The following is a 22747-nucleotide window of genomic DNA, read 5'->3' as shown; positions in this document are numbered from 1 at the left end:
ACCAAATTACAGTACTAAAACTGTATAATAAATGTTGAATACATTTCATCATTAAGAATACAACTATAGTAGAACTATGGATGTGTTACATTTAAATGGCATATTAAATCGTTATTTATAACTTATACCTACAGTATAAGTATAAGTATAAGTATAAGTACAGCATATAAAGATTATGAACAAAGGCGAGTCCCATTTATTTTCCTAACCTCCCTGCAAATTTTCAGCTTTAGAAACCCACATATAAGTTTCTCTCGCCTATATAAATTTGTATGATTCGAGATTCTGAGCAGTACCTATACGATATTTTAAATAATAATATCACAATCTAAGAGCAGTTCGGTGTAGCTAGTAGTTAACTCGCAAGGAAACGAGGAAATAACAAATCTAGGACGCACAATGATATATGTGCCTGCACATATATTAAGAGTGTATAGAGCATGGTCAGATTTAAATATAAGAAAAAAAGTTAGATGCACTGGTACCCCCTCCGACACTGCAGATAGGTTATTTATTATTAATAGTATAAGTATGAGGTTGAGCTATGACCTATATATAGACATATTAAATAATAATATAATATAGATCTACCTCGGACACAGAGTGTATGAGATTGCACATGTCCACGGGCGGCGGGGGTGGCATCGGCGGTGGCGTGCCCTGCATGATAAGTAGAGCGGGCTGTTGGTGCGGAGGCGATATGGGTGGCGACGGGTATGGCCAGTAAAGGATAGGCGGTGGGTAAGGCGCGCCCAGCGACGGTGGCGGCTGGTGGCCTATCAGCGGCGGTGGCCCAGAGAATGGCGAGTAGTTCGAAGTTGGCGGCGGGAACGGCGGAGAAGTCATTAGCGGTCCGCCTGCGTGTGCACAAAATAAATAACTTTGTGAGTATTATATTATTATAACATATCAAAATATAAATATAATTAAATATTATATAGTTAAGGGTTATTAAACCAGTACGCAGTAAGGACGGATAAAATAAAATAATATAGCTACGCTTGGAAAGTATATATATATATATATATAAATTATAAACTTTATAAGCACGGAAACTGAATGACAGAAGAGGATGATAATAAAATAATATGTCAGCATTCCTCGGACATTAAAAGCGAAAGGAAAAGTGAAATAAGCAATAATAAAAAAAAATTAACATTTTAAACTAAATGTATATTATGTGTAATATATGTTAAAAAATTATTTATATAGTTTTAACGAACTCACCGGAAAGATTAACACCACCAATCACCAGCAACCAATTTATAAATTTTGCTTTTATACGCCCCGTGCTCTAAATTTATTTACCAACAACATATGTGAACACCATAGTTAAATCTAATACGTTTTGTAATGAGAAACAAATATAATAAAATAAAAAATAATATAAGCCATGATAAAAAAAGTCTAAATAAAAAATAAATAAATAAAATAGTATTTCAAGCGAACGATTTTTTCTGTTGTCCAATAGTCATGGATCCACTACACCTTTCGCGTCCATTCTTGATGATCAGACGAAACCTCTATATATATTAGAATAAGCGAGTATTTTGTTAAGTTTATTTATCTTAAAAAGTACAGTTTTATAACACGACTAATACACGTTGGCGATCCATTGGTGTCAGTGTTTTGTAATCCAGTGGCGCCGATTAAAGACGTAATATAAATTTTCGAGGGCAGTATCAACCCCCATAAAGCTTATTATGTCAAAATATTACAAAAATTCTGCTATATATATCAACTTAAAAAAACACCTCGGCGCCACTGACAACCACGTATCACACACCCGCTGCGCAAAACCACCTGCACTGTGGCATACCGAATGTTGACCACCTGTAGCCAGGTATTGTTAGAGGAGCTTGGAAAAAGCTGTAGACAGTTGTTATAGGTAGGTATATTAATAATAATATAACATTCCACCTTACGTCTTCACACGATAGAGTGATTAGACGGGCAGCAAACAAGGGTAAAGGTCTCTCACACCAAGTAATATTTATGTTTAGGTTGCGGTACAGTATTTTATGAGGGCTATAAAACGACCCACAAACACCACCATCAGCTATTTATTATTTTTAACATGACAATACGTCATATACCAGTCGGGCCACCGCGTCTTTTTTAATCTACATGCATAACGTCAGCACCTATAAATAATATACTATGCTATGTAGGTATATATCGCATCAGGTAGGATGTTTGAGAACTATTGTATCCCCAATCCAATGGTTATTTATTGATTAGTATTTTTTTTTCTTATGAATTGGCTTGAGTACAATATAGGGTGTGTTGATAATTATGGCTAGGGAATAGGGTTATATGAATACTGTATAGTGTATACACACTATTCTAAGGCTTGGGAAGCACAATATATATGTGTATCAGATTCGAAAGCTAATTTTTTATTCAAAAATATAAATTATATATCTATACTGTTGAAATAAACCATTTAAATTACAACGTCACTAAAAAACGAAATAACTGCATTCGAATTCGACACCCGTATTATATATTGCCCCAGATCTATCAACCGGTAAGATTTTTGAAATCCAGAAACATAAATCACCATTTTGTAAACTTAATACTTATATACAAAAAATAATAATTATATTATTTTTAATTTTTACGCACATTTAAGAAACATTATTGTAGAGTAAAACTAAAGTCTGTAAAGAGCTTTCTTGTTTCCCTCGCAAGATATAAAGGAGTCAGTCCAGTGTAAATAACGTATACAACAAATATAAAAGATAAAAAGCAGAATAAAACATACGACTTGAACACCAAATTCCGTTAGGCAAAATTTCGATATATTTTATATTACTATATAAAAATAATTCGTCTATTATTATGATTATTAATATTAACGCGTAACACATTAAAAAAAAAAAAAAAAAAAAACGGGTCAATTAAAGATTTGTACATATTTTATAAGTATATTCGCTATCTAGATACAGCATAATATATTAAAATATTTAGTAGCACACAAATCCCAAGGTTCCGCTACAGTAAATTTATTTCTGCCCACACATGGTCATTGAATCCTGGGAATAGGGTTCAGTTGTTCTGTTCAAATGTATAGTTAAGGTGTTTTAAAACAACAGGATTATCCAAAAATTTTAAAATTTTCTAAAATATATTATACTACAGGTATAAAGGAAAATAAAAAAATAAAAATATTAAATAGTACAGGTACTACAAACGCTGTTTCCGGTTATGTTTAAAAAAATATATCATAATTTATAATGCAACATTATTAATTGTACACAATCCGTTGCAGTAAATGTCAAATGTAACATGCAATGGATAAGTTTGACATAGTAATGATAACAACATGTATTGGTTTAATAAACTATTTGAACAGAACAACAAAAAATGTGCTAACAATGATATAAATATAATAATGAACATGCAAAAAAAAAAAAAACACCAAGCTTGTACTAACCCCAGAACCATTTTACCACAATGATAGATTGATTATTATTAATGGTTGTAGATTTTACTATTTCATAGGTAATTTCCCTTCCAATCACCATACACATGATTGGACCACATAAAGCTTTTAATATAATATAATATTTAAGCGCAAAACAATCCCACAATGTGTATGAAACAGATTAATATAGAAGAAATAAATTTATCAATAGCGAAAGCCTGAGACTTTTGAACAAAACGTAATTGGTGTTAATGTTATAAATAAAAAATAAAATTATTTAACTACTTATCTTAAAAATGTCTAAAGTCTAAAAGTGCCTAAATAACTAATTAAAACAAAAAAGGTAAGTAATAATCTAATGATATTACATTTTATCAAATGATATTATTAAAACAGGTTTTAAGCTAAACATATTAGGTTAGTCCTAGTTAAGCAAGGAGAAAACTAAAATAATAATAATAATAATAATTATAGTAATAATAATAATAATAATAATAATAATTATAATAATAATAATATAAATAATAATAATAATAATAATAATAGTTTAACAGGGCCTATAAAACTATAAGACAGACGAAAAACGAAAATAAATAAATAACAAATAATCCTAACAACAATAAGATATTAAAAATAATATAAAATGGGATGTTTTTGAAGTAAAAGGAATGTTAAGTAAAACTATTTTACGATTTTAGTGAACTAAATAAAGTCACATAGACTGTGGTCCATAATCTAATAAATTCCAAGAGTTCATTGGGAAAAAAATTTAAGTACATATAAGTGATTTAAAATTAGTCTTAAAATCTATAAAAAGTAACTAAAAAAAAGTTAAAATTAATTTACAAAATTCGTTCAGTACCCTGTAAATGGTTTAAGCTTGATTGCTTTAAGTACGCTTTGTGCAGTCTGTATATATTATATATAAAGGAAATATATAAAACCCAGAGGACGGATAATGTTAAAAAAATAAAAATAAATTGTTGTGTAACCATTAACCACTAACCATGTATCCGGTTATAAGCTCTAATAACCAAACTAACAACAGCAAATTAACATTGGTGGGAGGGAAAACAGGGTAGTGGAAAAAAGTTAAATGGTATAAAATTGTGCAGGGTGTTGCAGATAAGGGGATGATGCGGCCATGGCAGCTGCTGCGGCTGCAGCTGCAGCCGCATTAGGACCTTGATTCATTGGGAACATGGGCCCAGCAGCAGAAGCAGACGGTGGTGCAAACTGCCGTTTATTGGAACTTTCAGGGCCACCAGGAAATGCTTGTTGCCATGAACGTTTTTGTGGTGAATTGGCTGTTGGCGGCATGATAAACTGACCACCTGCAGCAGAAACTGGCACATAAGGCTTAGCTGCCATATTGTGTGGAAATCGTGGCATATTAAAGTACATGTATGGTGCAGCTGTACTTTTAGCCATGTAATTTTGAGCACTATTATCTAATAACTGTTGAGCTGCATTTGGAGATAAAATAGATTGAATATTAGGCTGTTGTGCCATACCACCATTCATGTCTTGTTGCTGTTTGGTGAATAAAGCAAGATTGATTAGTTGATTATGTTGGGCTAGTTGATATAACCATGTTTCCTGTTGTTGTTGCTGCTGTTGTTGTTGTTGAGCAGCTGCCACAGCCGCACGTTGAAGGGCTAAGGATTGGGCTAAATTCTGTGCATAAACGGACATTGGATCCCAAGCGGGCATTAGGGTGGGAACTGGGGTACTAGGATTAGCTACTTGGTTGGTGGTCATTAGAGGCTGTGCAGGTAACATACCAGGTGGTGATAATAGCGCTTTGGCAGCTACTGGGGATAAAGCTCCTGACGCAGCACCTCCGCCAGTCAACACCAGATGCATATCTTCACCAGAACATTGGAACACTTCGATGTACCGTTGTTTTTTGCCAAAAGACATATAATTGTGGTGTTTAGCCATAGCTGCCTGGGCAGCACTACCCTCATTGTTCATTTGAATGAATGCTTCACCAGATGCATGACCCTATGGGATAATATTCCAAATTTAAATAATTTAAACAATACACATGAGGAAAAACACTGAATGACACATACACTTAGGAATATATACATTAGACATACACACAAAAAATAATTAAATAATTTAAATTTACCATTTTTTTTTTTTTAGTTCAAAGCAAAGCATGCAATTTAGTTCTATTTTTACTTCTATAAATTATCTTTCCATAGTACTTACCACAGAATTATAAACCATATGTACACCTTGGAATACAATATTTTTGGAATGTTCTCCGAGGAACTCAAGTATATGTTCTACATTTGCTTCATATGGAAGTCCACGTAAGCGTATACAGTCTTTTCTTGTGCCACTAGTGATGACATGCTGAGGTAATGGCAGAAGTGGCACATGCCCAAGAAGTGCAGTAGGTGAATTGTTCACACCAGCTGTTGTTGTTACAGGAGTAGTAATGTTGCCATTGCTATCACTAGCTGTTGATCGCACAGATGGATCCATTGCACGATTTAAAACCTTATAAACATTTAAAAAAATAAAAGCATAAATAACAAAATGTATATGTTTAAATAATTGTATAAATTATTAATCACTAAATACTTTGATATAATATTATAAAATTAAAAAATCAAAATTAATAATTGCATACAATAGATATATTTATTCTAATAAAAATTATTGATTTTACTTCAAGAAATAATTTTTCGTAATACCTAATTATTTTAAAATGTTTCAAACATTTTTACCTGTTGTACTTCAGCTGTTGTGCTTCTAAATAGTTCAATGTACCTTGTACCTATTAGGTCTCTGTGCTTACTGAGTGCTTTAGGAGCATCATCTTCATCAGCAAATAAAACAAATGCATCACCTGTTGCACGTCCATCAGGTTTTTTAACAAATAAAACACCATCTTCTCCGTCCATTACGGAACAAGTCTGTTCACCATTTTCAAAGAAAGTAATCTAATGTTTATAAAAAAAAATATATTCATTAAAAAAGTAGAACAGTTATGTATATATGTAACATGTATTTGGTACTTTAAGTATTAGGCGTTAGAAACTTACAACATCTTTAGCTGTACAATCATAAGGTAAGCCTCTCATACGCACTATTACTTGGGCCCCTTTAGTGAGAAATGCTTGGGCTTCACTACTATTACCTGCAAAAATATTATTTTTAATTTTATAATATTAAAAATTCTTTAGTTTAGCATACCTCCAGCAACGTTTATGAAGTCTTCACCATTAGCTTTATATACTTCAATATAACGGCTACCAATATGGTGCTTATGTCTTTTCATAGCCATGTCTCTGTGTTCTTGGTTTACAAAACGTACAACTGCTTCACCGTTACGACGACCATGCGCACTTAAACACAATGCTACACCACCTCTGCAATTATAAAAATACTATTGTAATAATTAAATTATTTAAGATTTTAACTGAGTTACAAAAACAATTTATTAACTTAACGGTTTATTAAAAATAAATGCACCAATAATGCCAATGGTCATTAAATCATGTTTTAGGAATCATAAGCTCACTATTCATAACTGTGTAGTGATTGTTTATGAACCTGACATAAAGATTCTAATTTTTAAATATACATACTTGGCTATATTAAGACCACGAAAGAACTTGGCTATGTCTTGATCAGATGACTGCCACGGTAGACCTCTAGCTCTGACTACACAATTGTTATCTACTTCTTCATTTTTCCAACTATAAATAAAAATGAAACAAAGATCACAGTTAGAATTGTTGGTGTTGAGTATGATGGAACCTAAAATATAGTACAGGGGTCACCAATTAATATATTTGGAGGACTAAATTAGGATTAGGAATTTTTCAAAAGTCATCAAAACATAATACACATATTTGTTCAAGGAAAGTAATGACAAATGAAAAAAAACGAAAACTTTGTTTAATTTATCATGCAAAAAAATAGCTATAATTTAAAAAATAGATTTTTATCTGGCGGATCAGATAAAAATTTTCTGTATAATGTATACAATAATGGGACCATTTAAAGGGCTTGAATTAAAGGGGTAAGAAGATGTCTCTTTTCTCTTTTAAAAAAATATTTATGCATGATTCTTCTATTTAGATAAATTCTTCTATTTATTTCCCAATAAGGCATTAATATCTGGGTAGACTTTTTTTTGTACACTTCTGAATTTCTTATAATTTTTCCAAATTCAAGTAATAGAAACCAACGATCATTAAAAATAAAAGCTAAAAATTAATAAATTAATAACATTATTTTACAATTTATTGATTAATTAATGTAGTAGGTAATATCTAAAAAAAGTAGCTTGAGCATTTTTAAAATGTAATTAAAAATCATAAATTTTAGAGAAAAAATAGTTAAATTAGTTAGTTTCAAGTTGGTGAAATAGTGATAACTCTCGAACTACCTATTTACCTCAAAAATCAAGTCAATAATAACATTTTAACCATGTTGATAGATATACATAACATTAGTATAAATCACAATATATTTGCTACCTGGTTAAAATAAAAACAAGTTAATGTATGATATCCATCTAATATCTACTAAGAGAAATAAAGTATTCACCCAATAAGCAGATTTTTGAATATAATTTAAATATCTAAATATATATATTTTTGTGCCATGGTTTATATAAACGAGAAAAATTTTATATAACATGTGATGCATAAAAACACAAGACTTATATAATACAAGGTTTAAAAAAATAATTTAAGAAACAAGCTAGTATTAAAGCAGTTGAAACAGTTATTAAAATTATAAATGACGTTGTTATCGTTATAAAATAATGAAAAAATAATAATAAAAGAAAAATTACTCTTAGTAAAGTATCAAATGGTTTAATAAAAAAAATATCTATATAATATATTATTTCAAATTAAAACAAAAACAACAAGTAGATAGGCACGTCATAGATTATTACAGAAGTGAGAACAATTGTTGAGGTGATTATCAAGAACTCAAATAGAATCGGTATATATAGTTTATTAATTATAACAAAAAACGCTAATTGCTTAAGATCTATGTTCATGCGAGTGTCGTCATATGACTTACTATAAATACCGAAAATCAATTATTTTATACAAAACTTCTGGTGAATAATCTGTGTACTGTGTAGATACCTATTAAATACACTATCTTGTAAAAAGAGTCATTGGCATTATATCGTTTGCCTGTCGACCAATAAATTTTAAAATAAATAAATAAAATAAAAACGGGTTGTTTAAATTGTTTCAACAACAAATCAGGACACAACGAAACACGTCATATGCAAACGCAAACTTAGAATTGATAACCCAGTTATAAAACACCGAGGCAACAGAAAAACAGAAAGAGGTAGTAGGTAAGTAGTTGGACAACAGGAAGTCAGGAGTTCGTCAAAATATGTATTTTTCATTACCTATTTACAACTCTTGACCTTTGCTCATCAACTGTAATCGTCGTGGTCGCAATCGGAAATTCAAATCGAGGACAATATCGAAAGTCTCCAATAGGTATATTATAATAAAATGATATTATTGATGATAAATGTTAATAATACTATTACAACGTAAATATCGACGACGACGCCATGATGAATAATACATAATGAAACCTTTACATGCGATTATCTATCTCCATGAAACTAAAATTATGATTTTTTTTTTTGAGACCAACCCGGGACATTTATCTAATACCGACCGTGAATTATGAAAACAACACTCGAACGAGATAAGAAAACATAATCACATTATTATTATAAGTAGGTATGTCGTTGAAACTCTCCTCGTAGATGTGTATGTTAAAATATAAGGTGTATAAGTATCTATAATATTACATGTGTTCGTATTATATTGTATCTATGCGACTATGCGTTTTTATTCAGGGCGATCATAACTCGAGCGCGCATTGCCGGCGCGTTCGAAGAGTGTAAAATGAAATAAAGCAATAAGCACGGAGAGAGAGACAGAGAGCCCAAGGTATTTTTATTTTTTTTTTATCGTCTGCGCCAGTGTCAACGCCATAAGTCAAGAGTGTGTGAGTGTGTAGGTATTGTGTTCGCCTCGTGTACTTGTTTACGTTTAGTGTGCGAAGAGTTTGTGCGACACACGCGCACGTTTGGAGAATTAATTTTTTACTTATATAGTAATATAGTACATATTATTATAATGAGACAGATGAGAAAAAAACCAAAACCCAAAAAACAAAATATAAATGTAACGGCGTGTGTAATAAACTGTCAAAATTACTGAGCGCGCGTGCTACTGCAGGCTGCTGAATACGAGCACGCACACACTAGTTGTTGGCGACGAGTTTCATGATAATATAAATTATAATTATTATAATATTATGTTTTATGACAAATAAGTACACACAATTCGACGTTAATGCCGTATGCGCATACATTACCTATTAGGAAAACCAAATTATGATAATATTAATAATGGTTAGGAACTATCCTGAGAAAAATGTTTGCTCTTCAAAAACCGTATAATATGTAAAAATATATAAAAAAGAAATAGAGGCTCAAAAAAATATTGAAAGGTAATACATCTAGAAACATAGGATTTGTGATCTTTTTGGCGTTAAAATTATTTTAATAATATTAGTATAATATTATCATATATTTATATATTAATAATTATATTATTAATAGATTATAAATAAATAAGATTACACAACAATTTTCAAAGGTTCTTTACTTGCTCAATTGAGATCAGTTAACGAAAGAATAATAAATAAGCGCTTAGCAAAATATCATAATCATCAAAACAGGCCTATAAACCTATTACTGAGTATTAGAATAAAATCGAATTATCCATTTTTTACGAAACGTTAGGTATATATAATTATAAAATTTAAACTTACACTTAAATTATTTTTATTGTTGAAAGTAAAACGGTTAGGTATTAGAAAACAAGTACATATCTTTCAAAATATTTTGGATTCATTTAACTATATAGATAAGTACTATAGATACTGAAATGGGATCAATAATAATAAAATAACATTATAAGAAAATACTCAAGTTTCATCATTCAAATACTTATAGGTACATTTAGAAGTTATTGATTAATGTCTTAAATATATCTTCAAAGATTTATGTTCATTTTTTCAAACACATAAAGATAATTTTTTATTTCAATTAATTGACGTTATCAAATTGAAAACCTGTCAAATTAAAACACATATTTTATATCAAAGTAATTGTTATCATAAAAAGAAGCAATTATAATAAATTAATAAATTAAATATGCATTTACAGTTAGTAATAATTTTTATTTTATAGTACCATCTTTGGCCTCTGAAATTTTTCAAACGTTATTTTGAATTTTAAATTATATACATTTACTTTTATTAGGATTTTTATTTGAATTATAATACAATCTATAATAATTTTTTTTTTTTTTTTACAATAAGTTTAATTGATAGTGGAGGTATTTAACAATATATATATAAATATTATAAATACATATAATATTATCAAGACAGTAGACTTGTGTAAAGGAGTCAACCAGAGTCGGGACTCCAGGGTTTTAGGATTTTAATTTTGAAAAATACGTCAAACAGTTATTATGATCATAAATAATCTTGAACCAACAAAATTATTTTAAAGTGCTATTATACCAGGGAAAAACTGCTTTGAAATTTAAGATTTAGTACCTATAGTCAAAAAAACTGTTCTAGTAAGGTAATTTAATTTTACGAACAAAATTTGTATTTTAGGTTCTTTACACATATTACGAATTTAAGATTTAAAATAGGTTGATTAATCTTATTTCACTACTCAAAAAAAAAAAAAAATTAAAAATAAAACATTCGTGCCGCACATATAGTGATAATCGATAACCCCGGTGTCGAATCAATATAATATGAATAATAATAATAATATAATGATTTACTCACAAAATCCCATTTTAATTGGAAATTGATTATTTATATAATATTAAACTTATATTTAAAATAAATAATACACAACAAATTATTTATTTTTGAAGAAGTAAGATAAATATATTCAATAAAACATTTAAGAATTTTATGTTTAAAGTGTTAATAAAACATCACATCATGACTATAACATTAAAAAAAAATAAATGTTTAGAAATATATATGCCTACGTGTGATAGTAAAAACAGACGATACTTAATCGTAGGTATATAACTGTTCCCTCATCGAAAAATACGGTTTATTTTTTTATAGTCGTATTACCTATTCACGCTTGTGTTTGCGCAGCAGGTATGTTCGTAATGAGACCTGTTATTGTTGTACAATGCATGAACATAATAATATATGAAAATATGAAATATTGTCGGAAATGTCCCAGAAATAATACTATAAGTACAATGTAACCATGTAGGACAATATTATACAATTTGAGCATTAGAGTTTATCTTTTAAAATTAATATTTAATTGTTCTACGCCCTTATATATTCATAGGGTAATATTATGTTATTTATAAACAAATAGTAGATTTACTATATTTATTGCCAACGGATAACGGAAAATTGTAGTAATGACTGATGTCAACGTCACGTAGTAGGTATACGTGTATTTAGTATTTACAAGGACAGTATAGGCATCTATAGTTCTAAATTAGTAAAAAGAAAAAACAATTAACGCTTTAACAATAAAAGGTGCTAGTTTTTTTCTCGCAATATCGATTTCTTCTAGTTTGTATTTATTTATGATTTTATGAATATTTATTATAATATAATGTCGTTAATGTTTCATTTCACTACCTATTACTTAGTAGGTATTGCTGGGAAAGGGTGCGAAAATAAGTAGTGAATTTCTCACATGAGTTATATAAAAGTTACACGCATATATTTTTTTCATGATCCCTTTCCCCTCTCATGTTATAATTTTATAGTAGTTATTTAAAAAATATATTTACAATATAATAGGCGATTGTGGCTTATCGCAAATAAAACGGAACGCCGATAACCTCAAGATTATGAATCGACGACACAGACAGCGCAATATATATTGGTGGACAAGCATGTGCATGGAAATAATAAATATAAAAAAAAATGTATGTGTAGATTTTATATATTATGATTTATGATCTTTGTGCCGTTTTCAATATAATAAACTAACAAGCTAGGACAATAAAAAATGCACACGCTGTACCCACCAAGGGTGTCGATTTCAATCCGACAATCAAACATGTGTTTAAAATCAAATAATAACGAGTACCTATAAATTACAATATTAATCAATAATCATTGTAAATGTGTAATGGTGGTAATGATTTAACGAATATATTTATCTAATTAATCGGTTGAGCCGAAATAGGATCGATTTATAAATCAGTTGGCGGCGTTTGGTGTTAATCACTTTTTTATTAATACATTTTTTCCAACTGTTCATAAGTCATAACCTTTATATGCATTACATATAAACAAATTTAAAAAAAAATACGATTATACAACTAAAAGTCTATAAGGTTAGGTAACAAACTCATCGTGGAAAATATGCAAATAAATCCACTAAATAGCAACTCAATCAGTATATTAAGTCAATATAGGTATACATATTTAAAATTTCAATATAATTTACATAACAACGAATAAACACATAAATAAAATAAGAATTATATTATTGATATAATAGTCACCTCAACCAGATTAACAATAAAATTATAAAGCAATTTTTAACAATTTTATGTTAGTACAACTTTATTTTTATTTTTAACTTAATAAATGAAATTTCGATTGTGCTTATTATAGCCTTTAACAATTAATTCCTACTACTTAAATAATTATCAAACACATCATAGAGCTGCAATTGCCGATAGAAGGAGGCCTGGAGGCCTGGAGGATACCCTAACTCGAGGGCTTTGCATAGGTAAATATATTTAAGCGCACGGAGTTAACTATCTTGACTCTTGATTTGAGAGTTATAATATCAGTGACTCTGAGGTTCGAAAATACTAGTTGTCGCGCACACTGAATGTAATTATTAAAAATAAATAATGAACGAATGACCTCTGGGCTCTTATTACGTATAAATAATACATACCTATCAAAATGGACAATTTAAATCTATTTTCATGAGTCATATTAAAATAAATTGATTGTATTACAACATACGATAGGAATATTATTGCTATGTTATGTCACAATAACTTCTAAAAAAGTAACAATCCTTTACCCAGTCCAATTACCATTTTATTTAATAGAATTTTTTAATTAATGATCAGGAAAAACTAAAAACTACACAGGGATATCCAAATATACATATTACAAAGATATCGGTAATAATAATAATAATAATAATAATAATAATAATGTGTAACTCACCAAATACCCGGTTCGAGTTTTAGTTGAACGATTTCCGGTGAATTGAAAGTATGGCCTAAAACAAGAAAATAATTGTGTTTTTTAAATATTCAACTTAGGAACTAATAACCACCAATGGTTTCCCACAGTACTAAAACATCACCGGCTATACAGCAAGAACGATTGCAAAACATATGTATTATAGTAATAATTAACGCGATGAGTAAATATTGTTTACTGAAATTCGCTGAGCGGTGCACTTCCTGTTACCCGAACGGGTATATAGATGACTATTGACTTGGATAAGTGAAAGGGGGAGGGGGATGGAAAAAAATTTAGACATACGTTATTGAAAGACGTTGAACAAATTACACAACAATAAAATAATATTGGATTACACTAGTTGTGTGAGAGACGGTTAAAATTTGATGACTTCATTAAATTTCGGTTAAATATGCTCGGGCACGGAGCGGGGCAAGAGCTAGAAAACTGCCAGCACAGCTCATTTAACTCCTTCCACCACACTCCACCAAAGAAATAGATCGACGATTGGTAGCGTTGCAACACAGAATACTTGGAAAATAATAATTGTTTAATTTATTTTCTTTTTTTCTATACTAACGTGCACGGGCACATCTGATGGCAGTAAAAAACAAAATAAACTAAATTTTTAATACCCAAGAACTTACCATCAGCTATGAGCCTTTGGACAATGTTTACCATATCCTTGACCTCAGCTACGTAGAACTGAGAATCGATTTCATGAGTTATTTCTAGATCTAAATAGTCGGGGGTCAAGGAAACAACCACTTTGTGAGAACAGCAATAGCCAATAATAGTTTGTAATATAAAATTAATTATAATGGTATTATTTAAAAACACAATCGACGGTAGTATTATAGTTATGATGATATTATTATGTACGATAAAAATACAATCCGATACAATATGCATAATATCATTAGCTATATAAAATATAATACGTGCAGGTTAGTAATTGAATTAAACGGAAATTAAATATGTATTATGCAAATCGAAGTGGGTCGCCAGAGCTAGTCAGGTGCGTTAATGATGATGTCTAATCAAGTATATAGTTGTATTTTTTTTAACGGTATTATAATAATAGTTTTTTAAATATTTTTATTTGCAACGAGTGTACTACATGTGAATATAATCGAAAACATTTATGTTATTATGCGTTTGACAAAATATAATCATAAATTATAATTAGTATATAAATATAATACCTATATATATGTATTAAACATTATATATACCTATTCAACGCACAATTATATAATTAATTATAGTACCTACTAAATATTATACCCAAGTAGTAGGTACCAATAATATTCTCGTAATTCCGTAAATGTAATGTAATATATTATATTTAAAGCGGCACAAACAATAACGTATGACTACGGCATTCATTCGTTCATTTCGATGAACTGTTTTTTTTTTTGTGTTTGCACGTTTGAGCACATAAATTATAATATAATATACCTATAGTAAGTAAAGCGATTAACGGCTGCGCACACAACCTGTTGCTGATAACGAACAGTCGCTATGTGTAGCGGTTTATGAGAGGTGTACCTTTTTAGATTGTTACTCACCTAGTATAAGGTATCAAGTATTCTTGAGAGCAAAGTGCGACTAATGAGTTTTTTTATTTATATTTGAGCACTTTTTAATTTTTATATTATGTGAAATGTATAAAAGATATATTAAGTATGTTAAAAATGTACAATGACTTTTTTAGCCACTGACGTCATAGCAGATATATCTTAAGTCAAATCAACACAATAAAATATTATACGCATGTTATAAGATTCAGTAATTGGATAATTTCTCCAAGTATCTACATTTTTAAGACACTTATTTATTTCCTAATCATAATATATACGTACATAAAATGTATTTGAATATTAAGTTATTTTTGTTTTGTTTTAATGTAGAGTAAAATAAAATGAAAAAGTTGCAAGATATTCAATATATCTATACAAGTATATATATTTTTAATAAAATAAAATTAACAATAAGTACATAATGTTTAAAATAAATTTAGTAAAAATTAACTTAAAAAAAATATAGATGACAGTTAAATTATTTCGTAGAACAGTTTATAAAAAATAATGAATTCGATTCTTGAATAGCTTTAATGAATATTAAAATATTTGATAATGAGTTCTCGCCTTTTAATTTTATTATTGAAACTTAAAATGTTTACTAATATTATTGTTCTGCAATTAAGATGGAATACTATAGTTATAAATTATAATAACTTTTAACTCTATTAATTATTTAAAAATACGGGGGAACGTATAATCAACCTAAAAGGTAAGTAGGTAGGATAAAAAATATCCAATTCTATTTTTTACCAAAAATGTCCAAAGAGAAATTTTCCTACATTAATAAAAAAAACAAGTGATAATATTGACAATTATATATGCCATATAAATACAGTAGGTACACCACACGTAATATTAGATTACAATAATATTCTATACTACTTATACGTCTTAATATAGACTAAGATTATTCTGATAATTTCAGCTAACAGATGTGAAGGAGCACATTATAGAATTTAAGAACGATTAAAAAAAAAACAAAAAAAACAATAGATATACAAATTGTAATATAATATTATGAGTAATAATATTATGATAATAGTAGAAAATATTCGACAACCAAAATATATATCCGATAGTATTTACAACTAGAAAAAAGTTTGTAATTGCATTATATTATGTTGATTCAGTGTTTTCAAAAAAATTTCAGGAAACATGGATTAAAATATTTATATGTGAATTAATAGATAATATTATATCACACAAAAATGATTGAACTATTCAATCTATTTATTTTAAAATTCCATATGTTTTTTAACCAATTTTAAACAGATAGCAAAATAATTAATAAAGTAAAAAAATTGTTTTATGTTTTATTAAAATAAAAGATAAGTGACAAAAAAATGTATTTGGTGATTTTAATTTTAAAATGATTATAAAAATAATGAAACTTTTAGTTATTATTTACTAACACTAAACCACTAAGGTAAATAATTAATCTTTAATTAATACATTTGTAACGTAGCAACAAGAATTTTGGTGATACATTTATAGGTATACATCATATATAAATTAAGTTATTTTTCAAAATAGTGATCTTGACAAAAAATATTATTTTTGAATGATTGTTTATAAAGAAACTAAACATAACATTTTTAATACCATACAGACGATACATTGTGTCTGCTATTTTCATTAATTTAATTCATAAATTAATCTTCAATACTTGTTATTGAGGACAAATATCAGTATCCTCTAGACATTCTCGATGCTTACAAGTGTTTCAAGAGCGAGTGAACCAAATAAAAGATATTTTCAATATTTACACAAAATATTTTATATATAATAATAAATTATTAAATGTACATCTTTATAGTTAATTTAGTACTTAGCTTTTATTTATACATATTTTTAATCATATATTTATATTTTTAAATAATACTATAGAAACAATATTTTATAATACAATAAGTATAAAACTCATGATATTCTTCGAGATTAATAATATTAATATATATTACTGAAAAAAAAATGACAACACGTCACCGAAAGTTAGTATGTTTAATGGGGTTTTAAAATAATATGATTAAAGTATAATGATTATCATTACAATATAATACAATACAATGTTCAGAAATCTTTTATGACGATAGTTCATCTAGCTCTAAAATGTAGAACTAGATAAGATATAATACATCATGTTACTATAATCGGACAAGAATTTATTTTTGTTATTATCTGGAAGTAATAATAAGAATAATTCTGTAGTTAATATTTATCAAGTTCGAAAATTTATGCGATCACATTATTATACGGTAAAAGGTCGAAACAAATTGTATACAATTCAAATAACGAATATCACAAAAAACGATAAAAATTAATCCTGTAAATACAGCGATCCTGAGATAATAGATGTCTCCTTAAGTGTATCCATATATTCCGTAAATACCGATTTCTTAGTGTCTTTATTTGTCATCGTATATATTGTTATCAGCCATATACCGATATAAAAATCCAAATGTAAAAATATAACGAGTAATTTTATTTAATCGATTTATGTTAACGGGGGAGGGGGACTGAGAAAGATTATAATAGGTACTTATTAAAATATAGTTTTTATCTACTTATTTTATTTTATTTTGTATAATTATTCAGATGTATAGTTCATAAAATTATGTATGTTTTTTTATGGAAATTATTTCTCGAATAAAGTATGTTTGTCGAACAACAAGTCATTTATTAACATTATTAATATAAATGAAAAAATAACGATAACACCATAAACAGTTGTATAAAGTCCATAGCCTATAGTATAATAATTGCGAAAATTACATTAGAAGAAAATAAAAATAGTCAAAATATTACTCTCTCAATGCCGTGGATGACGATATTATTTTAACACGACTTATTTTCATTACAAAAATACTTATCGTTGTATTTTGTATAGCAGTAAATACGTCAACACTCTACACAGTATACGTACACACATAATCACACATACTCAGTAGGTAAACAAGAAAATCGTAAGAACTAACCATTGATTACTGATAATATTATTATTCACGATTAATAGTCAATAACTCTTTCAAAATTCCTAATTTTCAATGAAAAAAAAGAAATTAGTGTAAAGGTAGGAATTCTAATAATGCGACCTTATAATGAATCACCAAAATCAAAATAATAGGGTTTCTCGCCCTGTCAATTAAGTTTTACGACCAATATTACATCAATGGCCCCTAAATGAAATATTAAAAATAATACAGAATACAGAAAATTATAATAATTGACAAAACCTGCCATAGATACAAAATAATATAATATGTTCTAAATGACAAACAACTTACTTGTTGATAATATCATATTAATAATAATAATATCATAATCGACACGTATAATGGTACTTAACTATAATGGTTACTAGTTATTAATTCTTAAACTGGCAAGACACGAAATTTGTTTATATACACAAACATATGAGTCAATATTTTTAATAAATGTAATTTATCAGTCAATATTATTTTTATTATGGCTAACCAACAGTTAAACAACAATCCTACCTACAATAATATTATAATTATAATATACAATAATATAAAAATGCCTTACTATATGCTTCGTGTTTAGTGACGTAGCTAGGATTTTCTTAAGAGAGGGGGGGGGGGGTGATAATTAAAAACATTAAAAATTATACAAAATACGTACAAACTATAACTTTTGTTTTAATTAATTAATAAATGCTCACTTTCTTACTATTAAACTCTTTTTTTTTTGTTAGTGTTTTGATATGTAATATAATGTACATTGTATACTGTAGTAAATATTATATAAAAATAATGTAATACATGATATGGCTCAAGGGGGCTGCCATGACCCCCAAACACCCCCATGTAAACGCTATTGTTGATATATACTTATAAATAATAAGTAGTAACTTATAAGTGTGTCTAAAAAGATTAACTACGATATGAACCAAAATATAATCAGAGATTTTAAAGTTTATTATAAAATAATTTAAATATTTAAGTAAGTCTACAATAAGTTTACAATTCAAAAAAATTGTTTAACTATTAAAATACGTAGTCTCAAAATATTCTTTGTAAATGGTTTATACATTCGTTTTAATCTAATAAATAAATTAAAATATTTATATTTTTGATTATAAATAAATACAAAAAATATAATACTCACGTAAAAGGTTAATGTAAGCCAATTGTTCAAGATTTCAAGACAATATAATATAATAATTTTAACATGTATTATTAACTACACGCTCAACGTAATATTCGCGACTGATGACTGATTAGTGACTACTGATTAAGAGTCTAAGAAATTAGTTATCTCTAGTCCCTTGGTGTGCACTTGTAGCGCACTCTACAACGGGTTTGCATTAACTAAGCTCGGTTATACTCGGAACTATTCGGAAATTGTCGACTTATCGTAATTTTATTATTATTTACATTTATTATCAGATATATTTTGGTATTTTTTTATTTTTTTATTTAATTTAAATAAAGTGCAACACTTAAGTCTTCATATGCAATCGAAAATTATGTCATTAACTTTAAAATATATATTTAAGTATTACGTGAATATAGGCATATAACTAAGAACAAAATAGCTAAGGTATAAAACTAACGGATGTATAAACTAAAACAATATAATGTATTATCAAGGATTTAAAATACTTAATACTTATGGAACACTTTAAATTTACTATTATTTATTATTTTATTTAGAAAAATAAAATTCAAATTATTTTACTTATAACGTTATTTCAATTACATTTATAATTAGATATTACAGAAATATAGAACAATAATTATTTGGTTAATAAAATGTTATTTTTTGTGGTTAATAAAGAGAACTTTTATAAATGAACAATAATGTTCAACATTATTCGTGTCATAGAAATAAAATTATTTTATAATTTATTATTATGGGGAATAAAAATAATAAAATCTTAATGCATCAATATCGGCTAAATCAGACAAAGAATACCTGTGAAGTATTAGGTACACCTTTCTATATTGTTGTTTAATTTATTAACTTGAATTATTATAAATAAAATATATTAAATTGAACACATTTAAAATTAATTAAATATTCGTATCAAAAAGACAAAGATTTTCAGACATAATATCATACACTTTTTTTTTTAAATATTACAAACATTAATAATTTATTATAATACAATTTATTTTTAAAATGGAAAAGCTGTTGTTTTGTCTTATAGGATAAAAAAAGTTATTCAAATTATTGAAATAACTGTTAATTTATTTTAGTGTTATGAAATAATTTAACTATGCGATATTATATTATTTATAATATTCTAGATAAAAAATTTTAAAGTTACTAATTGATCAGTACCAACATAATATAATAATTTACAATATTTTATTTTGGCATATTATCAGTGTTTATATTCTACAATTTATTATTATTATTATTATACATTTACCTACACATTAATTATGTACTTATCACGTATAATGTAATAATGAACTATAATATAATATAAATAATTCGAAACCATTAAATTAAATGTTAGTACTTGATCATCTATATAATAAATTATATTAGGTATGTACATTAAATAATATACTTAGAAAGGCGGTTCGGTTATAATTCATAACAAGCCTAAGGGTCAGTTTATCAATACATACTTTTATCCATTAAATCCCCAGATAATCTCATTGACCCTTTGAACATACAAATGTTAGTTATGCAATGTTTCTAGTTTTAAAATTTAAGATATGAAGACTATATATAAATACAGTGTATATATTATACTAAAGACATTTCATTGATTAATTACGGGAGAAGTAAAATATTTCATTATTATAATTAAAAATTCCATTGGATTATGCATCTACTTATTTACTGTAGATATGTTTAAACGATGGATACTCATAACATAACAATAATAAATTATATTTAATTAATGAAATGAAAATGCAAAAGAAGAAAGTGATGTATCGCGGATTGCGAGACATACCCTTATTATGTACTTATATACACATCAGCAATGTTCGTTAAAAAAGTTTAAACAGTACCAATTTAACTGGTTATATATATATATATATATTGTAATATGACAGGTATTGACCATTTTAATTTACCCAACTAACTCATTTACATAACAATACAATTTATATTCGAGTACCTATATGTTTTATACATATCTACTTCATATTATTATACAACTGCTCTAAAAATTAAATATTTAAATATATAATAAAACACGAGATTATGACCTTTGGACGCATTCAATATAACTCTAACAGAAGTTAAAAAATGAATAAATGTTAACGTCTTATAAATATTAATATATTATGTATTACATATAAAAATAAAAATTTAAATAATATTTACTGTACAATAATTTAAGTTATTAGGTATATATATCTAATAAGTAATAATTATAAACTATCCATTTATCATATCAATCAATATCTATAAAATATGTTAAGTTTAGACGAACCATGAAGCACTAAATATTACTGAATTACTTATTGGTGTTATTTGCGACGTTTTGTTAAATATATATAATATAATAAAGTATAGCTATGAAATTTGAGCATTAAAAGTTAGTTATAACCTTGTATTTAAAGGGTGAATATTATAAAATAAGATACATTTTAAATAACGATCTCAGAGGTGATTAAAAGTTGTATATATTTACAAAGATAATTATATTGATGACTGATGTGTGTCATCCTAGTACGGTGCATGATCCTAGGAAAACGGACGACGAGTTTCGTCGAAACTGAAGTGATTATGATGCTTGTTAACAATCTAACATAAGTTCAGATGAACAAAACTTTTAATAAATTATTAAAAATTAAAATTTTTTTCTCCCACCAAGCTACATGTATACGTTTGAATCCGATAAATTTTGATTTGAAGTAACGCTTGTTATTTATTTTCTGAGAATTATATACTGGTCATATCAGACCTATAATAATACTTTAAGTTCTTTGTGTAGATACGGAGTTTCATATAAGTTTATTACCATTATTTAAAATTTATTGACATTGTATACATATTATATTAAATGGATATACCATACATATAAAGGTTTATGAAATTCAAGTCAAATGTTGGTAATACGAAATATATGATGTTCTAAAAGAATTTAATATTTTTTAGTTGTTAAAAATGTATGTATGTTATTATGTTAAGTGTTTTTTAGAGTGCCTAAAATATAATACTAACTGTACGTATTCTATACACGAATGATCATTAATTTGCCTATAGTAACGGAGCAATTATAAAAGTTTTTATTATCAGGTAAATACAGATGTATAGGAAAAACTTGAAAAACTGGGTTAATTATTATATAAATAAAAATGAGATTAATAATTGATATAGTTATTAATTGACACATTTTAAAACGGTATCTCATTAAATATACATTTAATAAAATTGCATACTATAAAAAATAACACTATTGAACGGTATTGTTAATAAAAAATGCATA

General features: G+C 27.3%; 1 protein-coding gene across 3 annotated transcripts in view; it reads right to left on the bottom strand.

The window, feature by feature from the left end:
- LOC114122734 (RNA-binding protein fusilli) overlaps positions 1–22747 on the bottom strand; it is a 71685-nt gene that overhangs the window by 7305 nt on the left and 41633 nt on the right. For 2 of the 3 annotated variants that reach the window (XM_027985501.2, XM_027985493.2), the window contains exons 5-13: positions 14389–14478; positions 13721–13775; positions 7039–7149; positions 6644–6819; positions 6493–6587; positions 6175–6390; positions 5651–5944; positions 5215–5437; positions 592–857 (exon numbers count right to left, since the gene is read on the bottom strand). In XM_027985501.2, coding sequence (XP_027841302.1) covers positions 592–857; positions 5215–5437; positions 5651–5944; positions 6175–6390; positions 6493–6587; positions 6644–6819; positions 7039–7149; positions 13721–13775; positions 14389–14478 — 1526 coding nt within the window. Of the gene's footprint in view, positions 1–591; positions 858–2782; positions 5438–5650; positions 5945–6174; positions 6391–6492; positions 6588–6643; positions 6820–7038; positions 7150–13720; positions 13776–14388; positions 14479–22747 lie in introns of those variants that run through there. The other variant, XM_027985487.2, reaches the window with a different exon arrangement.

Source organism: Aphis gossypii, chromosome 2 (genome assembly GCF_020184175.1).
Source record: "Aphis gossypii isolate Hap1 chromosome 2, ASM2018417v2, whole genome shotgun sequence".
Lineage (NCBI taxonomy): Eukaryota > Metazoa > Arthropoda > Insecta > Hemiptera > Aphididae > Aphis > Aphis gossypii.
This window is presented reverse-complemented; position numbering and strand designations above follow the sequence as displayed.